The sequence below is a fragment of the Phytophthora sojae genome (genome assembly GCF_000149755.1).
Source record: "Phytophthora sojae unplaced genomic scaffold PHYSOscaffold_4, whole genome shotgun sequence".
Lineage (NCBI taxonomy): Eukaryota > Oomycota > Peronosporomycetes > Peronosporales > Peronosporaceae > Phytophthora > Phytophthora sojae.
In genome coordinates this window covers 3,108,722-3,120,708 of record NW_009258118.1, presented here as the reverse complement: position 1 = coordinate 3,120,708, position 11,987 = coordinate 3,108,722, and the positions used below count along the sequence as shown (strand labels likewise).

Below are 11,987 nucleotides of genomic sequence, written 5' to 3'. Positions count from 1 at the left end.
AGGCTTACAGACCACGGCTGAGAGCGATAAACCCTAGGTCCGTAGATACACTGTGGAATCAAGCAGCAGACGCACCGAACATCTGGCGCTTCTTGTTGCGCTCCAGCGCGCTGTAGAGCTTGACCCCCTCCTCCTCGTCCGAGCTCATGCTGCTGGTGGTCAAGTGTTTTGCTCTTGTCTGTTTGCTCTTCTTTTGTGCGTCGCCAGCTGATGGCCCCCTATTTGCTTAAAATCTAGACCCGATTTTCAACCAATCACCACACCCCGATATTGACTGGGGCAGGCGCCTTGAAGCTCTTCAAGCGTCATTGCCCAAAGCCCGACTGAGTGATGGCGCCCGCGTTGTTCAAGAGCAAGAAGCGCAGCCGCGACGCCGACGCTGACACCACGGCGAAGGATGAGGCCTCGGATGCTTCGTCTTCGTCTTCATCGGCCGAGAGCAGCAGCGAAAGTGGCTCCGACAGCGAGGACGACGAGGTGGAGAACGCCATGTTCCGCCCCGCGCCCAAGGCGGAGGAGGCTGCGTCCGAGTCGGAGCAGAGCGAAGAGCAGGCAGAAGCTGCAGCGGATTCTTCATCTGAAGAAGAAGATGATGATGATGATGATGAGGTACCCGTGAAGGAGGAGAAGAAGCAGAAGAAGGAGAAAAAGGAGACGAAGGAGGAGCAGCCGCAGGACGAGGAGCTCAAGGAGGAGATCGACCGCAAGACGGAGGCCACGGTCTACGTGGAGGGCATCCCATACCGAGCCAATGAGGGCGACTTGGTGACGCACTTCTCGTCCTGTGGCACGGTGCGCGAAGTGCGCATGCCGCGGTATCAGGACTCGGGCAAGCCTCGTGGCTACGCGCACGTGGTGTTTGATGACGAGGCGGCACTGAAGAAGGCGCTAAAGCTGGACGGACAGTACTTGTTCAACAGATACCTGTCCATTCGTAGAGCCGAAGCCCCGCGTGCCGTGGAGATGGCGCTGAAGGAGAAGAACCAAAACACCACCAAGAAGGCGGTGAAGGGATGCCGCACGGTGTTCATCAAGCAGCTGCCCTACGAGGTGGAGGAAGGCACGATCCGCGAGGCGCTGGCTTCGTGCGGAACGATCACCAGCGTCCGACTGCCGATCTGGAACCACACTAAGAAGTTGAAGGGCTTTGGCTACGTCGAGTTCTCGAGCGAGGACGAGGCGCTGGCCGCTGCTCGTCGTAGCGGCATGAAGATCGGAGACCGCATGGTGCTCATCAGTCTGGACGCGGCAGGCAGCGCTCCGAAGGCTAGTTTCCGCCAGCGCGACGGTCAGTACTGGAGCAAGGGCGAGGAGGCCAAGAAGTCGCTGGCCAAGAAGATCAGCGAGAAGCAGCAGCGCCAGACCGCCAACAAGAAGCGGAAGACGACCAAGTAGAGAGAGCTGTAGATGCCTTGTCATTGAGAATAGAGCTATATTTCGCATGCATTAAGCACCGTATCTGCCCTGCAAAGTCTTCCTGCTGACTCAGTTCAGCAACAACAATCCACCAAAACCAGCGCCAACGTCATATCTAAAGTCGCAGGCCGCCCGCGTCTCCTATTACTGCAGAATTAAGCGTCGCCGGGAGCGAATCTATCCACGTCCGCCGCTGCCTCCGTCTGCACGCTCCTGCTCCTGCTTCTGCTCTCGCCGTCTCTTTCTAGGCCGTGAAGGCGATGGGCTTGCGCTCGAGGCTGACGACGTCGAAGTTGCGAAAGCCGAGCACGCCCGCCGTGTGCTGCACCTGGTCGAACCAGCGCACGAGGTTGGCGTACTGGTCGCGCTGGGCCTCCGTGAAGCCGCTGACCGCTGCGTGCAGCGTGTAGTAGAGCGCGGCGTCCGCGAGCGTCACGCGGTTGGCCGCCAGGTATGTTTTCTGCTGCAGCGAGGCCTCCAGCACCTGCCAGTGCGCGGGCGAGGCCGCCGGGGGGCAGCGCTGAATGCCGCGCGCGAAGTCGATCCACATGGCCACCTGGGCGCGCTCGAAGGGCGTCTGGCCCAGCAGCTCGTGCTCGCGGTCGGCGAAGCGCGCGAGGTACTTGGCGATGGTCGTGGCCTCGTACAGCTCCGTGGTCTTGCCCAGACGCACGCGCAGGCGGCCCGAGGCGGCGGAGCCCAGGTTCACGCCGCAGAAGCGCGCCACGAAGCGGAGGAACTCGGCGTCCGCCGACTGGTCCAGCGACACCGACATGCTGATCTGATCAATCAATTAGTGACTGGGAAGGGGAGGTGCAGCCATTTAAACCCTAATTGTTGTGCCGTTTAGGGTCTGTTAACCTAACGTGAGTGATGGTCTGTTTGGTGTACGCCACAAATGGGTTGACTTTTTGATGCGCATCGATCGATCTTCAGTATCGAATTCACGCAGAGGAGCGATGACGACGGGGCGCAAGTTGGTGGACATCGGGGCCAACCTGACGAGCGGCCAGTTCCGTCGTGACCTGCCGCAAGTGCTGCGGAGGGCCAAGCACGCTGGCGTGGACGCGATGATGATCACCGGCACCAGCGTGAGCGAGAGCCGCCGCGCCGTGCAGCTGGCGAGACAGCACGCGGCTGCGTCGGGCGTGGCGCTATTCACGACTGTGGGGGGTGCATCCGCACGATGCCAAGGGCTTCGACGAGCACTCGACTATCAACGAGATGCGGACGCTGATCACGGGCAAGGACGGGGACCTGGTGGTGGTTGTGGGCGAGGCGAGTACGGACTGGACTTCAACCGCGACTACAGCCCGCGAGACGCCCAGGTGAAGGCCTTCAGGGCTCAGGTAGCGCTGGCCTGCGAGCTCAAGATGCCGCTGTTCGTGCACGAGAGAGAAGCCCACGAGGCGCTGGTGGAGGTGCTGAACCCCTTCCTGGAGAGCGCGACGCTGCCCCCGACGGTCGTGCACTGCTTCACGGGCAAAGAGGACGAGATGCGGAAGTATCTGAAGATGGGCCTGTACATTGGCCTCACAGGGTTCGTGTGCATGGAGCCACACGGGCTTGCAGTGAGGAGTATGGTGCCGCAGATTCCGATGGATCGACTGATGATTTAGACCGACGCGCCGTTCATGTATCCGTACAACACGGGGAGACAGAAGAAGCGCGCGAGGTGTGGGCCCAAGGATCTTACAGCTGTCGTGCAGACGCTAGCGAGCTGCTATGGGATCACGGAAGGTGAGGTGGCGCGGGCTACAACGAAAAACGCAAGATTGTTCTTTCGACTTGGGGATCGCGTGTCAGTGACTGAGGAGAAGTAAGCTGCACCGGCCGAGACAATACAAGACCAGAAGGAGGTCGAAGGTGCCATAGTGCTGAATGGTGGGGATGGAGAAGGTGGAGGTCAGTTGCTTCGAGTGGCGACGGCATTATCGGCTGTGACGCACAACGTGGTGCGAGTCCACTCTATCCGAGCAAATCGAACAGTTCCAGGGCTGCACAACCATCACCTGAGCACGATCGAGCTCGTAGCTGCCCTATCAACAGGTGGAGTTTTGACTGGGGCTAAGCTGAGCTCGACGGATCTCACGTTGACGCACGCTCTGCTCTTCTGGCCGCGGGTAACAGAGGTGGTGTCTTCAACGCCACCTCGCACACATGTGGCAGCGTTTCCCTTATGATGCAAGGAGCACTGCCAGTGTTGGCATTTCGAGATGCTACAACGGAGTTAAGTTTACGCGGTGGTACGCATGTTGGGTTCAGCCAGACGATAGACTTTATGCAGGTTCCACTGCGTTCGCTGCTCGCCAGATTCGGTCTTGCTTTGGAAGTCGAAGTGAGCAAGCGCATGTTTTTCCCCGGCGGCGGCTCTAGTGGTCAAGTGCGGGTCTCCATCGATCCTCTTGGATGTGAGAAGACACTTCAAGCTATCAACTTGACCGATTGGTCTTCGTCTATTCGTCGTGCGTTCATTCGAGTCACCGCGTTCGGTTCATCGGCGAACGAGAACTTGGCGGATCATTACGCCAGTGCATTGAAGAAAGCTGTTGGCAAGGAATTTAGCGGCGGAGACAGCAATGAGCAGTTTACCATTGAAGAGGAGTGTGTCGTGGAGGCCACCGCTACAGCCACCCACCAGAAGAAGAAGTCTTTCAGGGGCAAGAAGCCAAAGGAGAGAACAGCGGTGTCTGCCCTTGTCGTGCTGGAAACTGCAACCGACGGGATCATCTCAGTCGACCAAACGGTTAACGTGAATGAGTCCACCGCAAGCATTTTTGCCGACCAGGTGATCTCAAGACTGAACGAGTACGTTCACAGCGGCGCGTGGGTTGACGAGCACCTCGCGGATAATGTTGTCGTCTTCATGGCGTTAGCTGAAGGCACGTCTCGCGTGCGTGTGCCAGGAAAGGCTCACCGTACCTCGAAGCACTTGGAGACGGCGCTGGACATCGCAGCTCGATTAACCGGAGCCACTTATCAACTTCACGAGGAAGATACAAGCGCGATTGTCGAGGTCAATGGAGTCGGTCTGCAACGTCGCGCATAGTTGAACCTAATGCAATATAACGTTACTTGGTGGTGTTGCTGGTATTTCTTGGCTACAACCCTACAAGTTTTGAGTGCGGCGCTTGGAGTGGACGGTCGCCTCGATCTGCTGCTGTCTTGCCATCGAGCTGAATCCGCGAAGATCCGATGAAGGAAGGTCTGCAGGAACGAGCCGTCAGCTCTCGTCGCAAAAGTGACGCTTTATCAAGTCGCGCGAGTCGAGTGAGTCTACAATGGTCGACGCCCGCGCTAGAAGGTAAACCGCCTAGCGCTCGTGGAGGCCATTCTGCTGTGCTGGCAGGAACCCACCTCCTGATCTTCGGCGGCCACTACTTCGGCAGCGAAGGAGGTTTCGTCTACCTGAACGACCTCCACCGCTTGGATCTGGGGACGTCCTCTTGGGCAGAGGTCATCTTCCCAAAGGAGCAACCTCGGCGACGTCAGCAGATCGATGAAGGCGAAATGGACCCGCCGGTTGTGCTGCCTGCCCCGCGTTATGGACACTCAGCTCTCCTGCTCAACGGTGGAGAGCGTATGTTCGTCTTCGGGGGGCGTGGGGCGCGAGGTGAAGCCTTCCGCGATATGTTCTTCTTCGACCTCGGTGCCATGGCGTGGCTGCAAGTCCAGTGGACGACTGATTGTCCTGCTGGACGCTACGGCCATGCAGCAGCGTCGGTGGACAACGAGAAGATGTTCGTGTTCGGTGGTTGGGACGGCAAGAAGAGCATGAACGATCTATGGTTGTTTGACTCGGCCACCTTCACGTGGCGTCGACCGAAATGTTCGGGTAAGCCGCCAACTCCACGCCAAAACCTGTCAATGGTGGATCTCTCCAGCAATGCGGGTTCACCGTCGCTGCTTCTGTATGGCGGATACACTGTGATGCCTGATGCGCTGCCGGTGTACAACAAGGATGTGTATGTTTTCGACATCGCGTCGATGGCATGGAGTCGCCCCCGACTCGTGGGTGAATATCCTCCTGGAACTTTCGGTCAGTCGATGAACCTTGCGGGGGCTGGCAGTGGGGAAGAGCTAGCAGTGATGCTGGGTGGGTGGTCCGGCACGGAGCGCACGCCGCTGTTTATGGGGGACAAGCAAGTTCGCGAGCTCGTTCGACTTGAGGATCGAGAGGAGCGACTAGCAAGCAGCAACAATGGCGCGAACCAACTCGAGGAGAACCGAAAGAAGCGCGAACGCAAGAAGCAGCACGAACGAGAGCTACGCGGAGGGTCTTCATACGCTCGAGTCCTGGATGTACAGAACATGGAGTGGCACCGTGTCGCTGCGTACGGAATTCCAGTAGCTAACCGCTACGGTCACACTTCCACGCTGGTAGGTCCTCACCTCTTCCTATTTGGCGGCTGGGATGGCAATCGCGCACTCAACCAACTCGTCGTCGGCGAGCTCTCTATTGCTCCTGAGACCGACTACCCTGAGGAGCCTTTGTCAATTCGGTAAGGCACAACACAAAGGGTTGCATGTAATATCAGTTGGCTCTATTGTCTACTGTGAAGTGCTAGCTGTCTGACGTACACTTAGCCCACCTATCTATTCCAGACGATCAATAGCAGCCTTGATCTCGTCGATGAAGTCTGCGAGCGGCTTGGCACCATGCACCTGGTTATCACGTGTGCGAATGTTGACCTCCTGCGCAGCCTGCTCCTTGTCACCGACGACCAGGATGTAGTTGTAGCCGGCAACCTGAGCTTCACGTACGCGCTTGTTGAGCGTCTTGCTGCCGTCTTGGACGTCCACGAACAGACCACGGGGGGTCGCCGTCTGCAGCTTGCTAGCCACCTCGTGAGCGTACTCGCGATGTGCCTCAGCAATGGGGAGCACGGCCACTTGTCGAGGACTGAGCCAGAGCGGCCATTTGCCGCCCGTGTGCTCGATCAAGATAGCCATCATACGCTCGATCGATCCCAGCACGGCGCGGTGGATGATGATGGGCGTGTGCGACTCGCCATCAGCACCATCGTACTCGAGCTCGAAGTTGATCGGCAACTGGAAGTCCAGCTGAATCGTTCCGCACTGGTGCTGGCGCTTCAGAGCATCCGTCACCACGATGTCGATTTTGGGGCCGTAGAATGCACCGTCGCCTGCGTTGACAGTCCAGGGCTGACCGAAATCTTCCAGGGCGAGGCGAAGCTGGTCCTCAGCGTCATCCCAAAGCTCGAGGTCTCCCATGTACTTCTCCGGTCGAGTAGAGAGACGCATGTTAAACTTGAAATCGAAGATGCCGTACACGTGCTTGATGAAGTCCAGAGCATGCGAGATCTCCGACTGCACCTGGGCAGCCGTGCAGAAAATATGGGCATCATCCTGGTGGAATCGACGAACGCGAGTAAGCCCCGTAAGCGCGCCAGACGCTTCGTTACGGTGCAAGGCCGAGAAATCGGCGAGGCGCACAGGCAGCTCTCGGTACGAGTACTTCTTCGCCTCGCGGAACATAAGACAATGTCCAGGGCAGTTCATAGGCTTCAGCCCGAACTGATCGTACTCTTCTTCACCGTGCGCGTGGTCATGGCCGTGTCCTTCGCAACCTTCCTCGCCAGTAGAAATGCCTTGCGAAACCATGAACATGTCGTCGTGGTAGTTTTTCAAGTGGCCCGAGGTTTCCCAGAGTTCCTTCTTGAAGATGAGAGGACTGATAACCTCATCGTAACCACGGCGCTTGTACTCTCCGCGGATGAAGTCGGCCAGCGTGTTGAACACACGCGTGCCATGGGGCAGGAAGAACGACGATCCGGGGCTGAGGGGGTGGAACATGAAGAGCTGCTGAGCGCGGCCGATTAGTCGGTGGTCTCGCTTCTTCGCTTCTTCCTGAAGATGACGCCACTCCTTGAGCTGTGCGTTGTTTGGGAACGAAATAGCGTACACACGCTGCAGCAGCTCCTTTCCTTCCCAGTGCGACGCGCCGCATCTCGTGATTTCAAACGAAGACAGCATGCCTGTACATTGAACAAGATGCATGCGAAAACGTTAGTTGCATGAACGACATTACTCAATACTACAGGATTCCATGCATGTTTGCCCACGTGTAGCTCGCCAGCACTCATTACGAGAGTGGAGAGTCGTTCGATAGGCAGAGTTGATATAGGACCAAGCGGGAAGAGCACCCAGTAAAGGACAGCTAGAGAGCGCAGCGACTTTCAGCTGCACCCTCGCTCTCTTCTGCTTGTGTAGAGCAGGTAATAGTCCAGCAAACAGACAAGTTCAAACATGCACAATGCACGTACCAGTGTGAGGGACGTGGGGCCCTCGGCAAAGGTCAATCAGCGGGCCGCAACGGTAGAGCGAGATGGCTTCACCCTCCGGGATCTTGTGCAGCATGTCTCGCTTGAAGTCCGAGTAGGCGAACAGTTCATCAGCGAACTCGCGCGTCACCTGCAGCCTCTCGAACGGTTGTCGAGCCTTGACAATCTTCTTGATGTTGCGCGCAAGTTCATCAAAGTCCGTCTCAGACACCGTGAGTCCGTCCTGCAGGAACATCTCGTAGAAGAAGCCGCCCTCACTCAAGGCCGGGCCGTCCGTAAGACGGATCTTGTCTTGGAATTTCTCCTCCAGAGCCTGCACAACAGCAAAAACACAGAAACAATTAACCCCACGGTACAAGAACACCAGTAACAACCCAGAACCGCCCCAACCTGTCCGAGTACGTGTGCCGACGAGTGCCAGAACACGCTCTTGCCCTCGTCACTTGAGAAACTGTTCACCCAGCCACCCACACAGTCAGAAAACCCTCTAATAAACCCACATAAACTGCACTACCGCACGCACTCGAGCAGCCTCAGTGCTCCGGAGCGCTGCAGCGGCGCGCGCAGGTCCAGCAGCTCCCCGGAGTCCTCGATCTTGGCCGCCAGCGCCTGGAACTTGGGCAGTCCCAGCTGCTGCATCTGCTTGAGCACGTCGATGGACGTGGAGACGCCCGCCACGCCACTGAAGGCGAAGGAGCCCGGCGTCTCCCCCGGATACTGCACAGCCAGCTCCAGCGGCTCCCCACGCGCCTGAGCCTGCTCCGTCGCCTGCGCCAGCGCCGCCTGCTGCCGCTCCAGCTCCTGCGTCCAAAGCGCCACGCGGTCGTCGCGGATCGAGATCGTGGCCAGGCCGGCGCGCGGCTGGCGCAGCATGGGCACAGCGCGCAGCCCGAGCCGCCTCCACCGCACACTAGAGAGCATCTAGGTGCGAGAGATACGAGTACAAAATTGATATTTGCGTTAGGGCTCACAATTAGTTAATGAAAATACATGGTGCATTTTGGCGATTTTCCAGTAAAAAGTCACTTACTGGAGGGCGCAGCAATTTGGGCGGACCAAATCCTAAATTTGGTACTTAGTAAGAAAAACGCCAGTAAAGGGCCATCTATTAACCCCAACAAATTTTATCCTTAAAATAAGGACAGAAACAAATCTGGCGGCCTCGATTTTGGGGCGATTTTGTCCTTAACTGGGATTAAAATTATCTTAGCATTTGTACACACGCACTTAGGGCCTGTTTCATTTGAGAATAAGTCGGGAATAGCGCCGAGCCGGAATAACAATTCTACGCTATTCAAACGAAACAGGTGGAGAATAAAGCCCCACAATAACTGGGAAAAAGAATATGCGTTATGGAAGGAAGCAAATCATTGGCTGGCGCGAGATTAACAAAAAAAACTCGCGAACACTGCTTCGAGCGCTGCTCGCTATTCGTCACCAAGCGCGCCGTGGTGAGGCCCCGAGCGGGCTCTAGAGGAGCACTAAAGCTGCTCTACCCTGTCGCAACCAACCCCTGTATAGGCCGGAGCTTCCTCACCTCGCCACGAAGTCTCTACACGCTCCCAGCAGCGTCAGCATCGGCTGGCCTGCGGAGTCTGGCGGTCCTCGACGGAGAGGTGAGGAAGCCCCGGCCATGTAGCTATTCCGCTCAGAATAGCTATCCTGACTTTCAAAGTCAGTATAACTTATTCCTGGGAATAACTTCTTAGCCAATAAGATTATCGCATTTTATCGTAATTAAGCGGGAGGAATAACTCCCGCTATTCATATTCCAGTTATTCTCAAATGAAACAGGCCCTTAGCCCAACACTTTTTGTCCTTGGATCTAGGACCAAAACTCACTTAAGTACGCCGTAGTTAGCAGGGTTTTGTCCTAGAACCAGCAAAAAGGACCAAAAGTGACTTGGGGGTTGTATGGAAGGAAATAAGATCCAGGTAAGTACGAGGGTGTCATGTACAACAACAACTGTTCGAGTGGTGTAACGGCTGAGGCCCTATACTGAACTCAAGTCATTTTAAGGAATTTGTCCTAGAATCCAGGACAAAAATGAAATGTAATATGTTATTAATGACAATTTTCAACTGTAGCTTTTGCCGTTATGGACAATGGTGGACACTACGCATAACAAAGGATTAAAAGAGGGAATCAAAGGCTTTCTCTCCGTACCAATAAGATGGCTTATCTTTCAAAAACAACACCAGCGTAAGCTTCTAACTTTTGGTCCTTGTTTTTGTCCTTGATTTGGCGGGTGTTGGGGTTAGGTACGGTCACAGAGGGCCGACAGTGGGTTCGCATTGGACGCGACGGGTCGCCGACCAATTCACTTGTTTCTACTATTGGCCAATCTATTTTTGTCCTTAACTTAAGGATAAACTCGAAAAAGCGATATGCTCCGAGTGACCTTTTTTGGTCGAGCTGCTGCGCAAAGGTATCACAACCCTAGCGCATACAGGCCCCACCCTCATTTAGACCGAATACAGACCTTTCTATCCATATCTGTCATAGCTTCTTACGTGTAAAAATGAGGTCAAACGGGTTGCCTCAAATTTCTTCCTTATGTTTATCCTTAAAAAAATCTTGTTGCGGTTAACCAGGGCTCGCAAACGGTGCTGATCGGGTACCCGTACCCGCCCGTGTAGCCGTCCAAGCCGAAGTCGGGTACCCGTACCTGCCTGCCCACAAGCCACGGTTGTACCCGGGCCAGCCAGGGCTCAAGGTTTTGTACGGACGGATCAACTGTTACATCTCCCGACACGGTTTTAAAACATCTAAAGTTAAACATTTAAGTAGGAACTACGCGAAATCAATCCTGAGTGAAAAGGACTTGTGGAGGTTAAAAGAAGACTGCGTAGGAGCATGATATAGCTGGTATAAGTAAGAAATATTACTATTTAGTACTATTTTCGCCAACTTCGGGTACCCGTGGCACCGCCCGAGGTTTGCTTCGGGTACCCGTACCCGACCCGAAACCGGGTATACCCGAGGCGGGTAGGGCGGGTACAAGAAATGGGTACCCGATTGCGAGCCCTGCTATTAACAGAAGATCCCGCTATGAAGGGAACAAAAAGAGCCCAAAACGGTGAACGCCGAAAAAAAAACTAATTGCGGATTAACCCCCCCCACACTCGCGAGGTTTTTCGGTCCCTGGCTTTGATCAATATACACCATGTTAAAGCTGTATACTACATGTTAAAAGTATGCGTGTTTGATCTAACTATTGCCTTCCGTAAGTACGACACATTTCTATAACCTGCGGGAAACTGGTTGACACAGACAGACGCACATGTTGTCTAAGACGCCCTCGGATGGGTAGCTAAATTTCAACAGGGTGTATATACTACAACTTGCAGTGTCCTTTTTATTGATGGTGAACAAAAATCAAACACAAGGGCGGGTTTATGCTGGAAGTATCCTATGATTGCATCCTAACATACCAGGCTATGCATGCCTTGAAAACAAAAAACCTGCTGTACCTAGCCAGCAATCAAGTGACACGTCTTCCCAACCGCGAGCTAATGGCGTCTTAGCATTATTATAGCGCACGTCCTGCTCGGTTTTATTGGATTGGGCCACTTCACCAGGCTGCATTCTCTCTGAGGGGTGCATATTAGTACTTACATGCGCAATATAACCCTTACATAGCAAAATGTAGTGTCTACGGTGTTCATTCTTTCCAGCTTACCTCTTCTTTTACATACCCTGGTATATCGGACGAGATTCATCTTGCATTTCGAGCTACTATGCACAATCATGTATCATATCCTGTCTAATCTGATCGGAGTACCCAGGGCATAGTAGGGGTAGCACTGTCTCGTACGCATGATGGGGAGAGCGGTTCCTGTTAGCAATCTGTAAGCAATCAAATAATCAGTCTAACTCACCATCTCTGCAGTTACTACTCGTTCTTTGTGCATATTTTCACCTACACCTGTGCATTTCACGTAGAAAAAGACGTGCTGTTCTTTTTCATAACATGTAGTCATATACAACGTATGAGTGCGCGGGGGGGGTTAAGTGAAGCATACATGCAACTAGTGTCGTTCGACAGCTCGCTATCTCAAACTTAACACTGTGCTATCCTAGTGTAAGCTAGCATTCTTGTCTCGCGAGTACAGGCGCAAAGCCTCGAGTGATTGACTGTGCTCTGTGAACCGATTTTCAAAAAAAAGAAAATCGGTTCAAGAGCGGGGCGGCTTTCCCACCATCCCTTGGTGCTCCCACCAGCTCAGCACAGCACCCACCGCACGTGCTTCACGAAGTCGGTC

General features: G+C 54.9%; 4 protein-coding genes across 4 annotated transcripts; 2 read left to right on the top strand and 2 right to left on the bottom strand.

Moving 5' to 3' along the window:
- Positions 1-330: 330 nt before the first annotated feature.
- On the top strand, positions 331-1,395 carry PHYSODRAFT_501188 (hypothetical protein; the record flags this gene model as incomplete). The annotated part of the gene is made up of 2 exons (XM_009528269.1): positions 331-477; positions 661-1,395. 2 exons carry the CDS (start codon positions 331-333, stop codon positions 1,393-1,395), a joined length of 882 nt encoding a protein of 293 aa, XP_009526564.1.
- Positions 1,396-1,547: 152 nt separating this feature from the next.
- Positions 1,548-2,194, bottom strand: PHYSODRAFT_285944 (hypothetical protein; the record flags this gene model as incomplete). Its single annotated transcript, XM_009528268.1, has 1 exon — positions 1,548-2,194. The coding sequence occupies one exon, from the start codon at positions 2,189-2,191 to the stop codon at positions 1,661-1,663; it is 531 nt and encodes a 176-aa protein (XP_009526563.1). The 3' UTR covers positions 1,548-1,660.
- A 181-nt stretch (positions 2,195-2,375) lies between these two features.
- PHYSODRAFT_262447 (hypothetical protein) lies at positions 2,376-3,239 on the top strand (the record flags this gene model as incomplete). The annotated part of the gene is made up of 2 exons (XM_009528267.1): positions 2,376-2,987; positions 3,036-3,239. The coding sequence occupies 2 exons, from the start codon at positions 2,376-2,378 to the stop codon at positions 3,237-3,239; spliced, it is 816 nt and encodes a 271-aa protein (XP_009526562.1).
- A 513-nt stretch (positions 3,240-3,752) lies between these two features.
- On the bottom strand, positions 3,753-7,742 carry PHYSODRAFT_354589 (hypothetical protein). The gene has a single exon (XM_009528266.1). It carries the CDS (start codon positions 7,435-7,437, stop codon positions 6,013-6,015), a length of 1,425 nt encoding a protein of 474 aa, XP_009526561.1. The 5' UTR covers positions 7,438-7,742; the 3' UTR covers positions 3,753-6,012.
- Between the last annotated feature and the right edge of the window lie 4,245 nt (positions 7,743-11,987).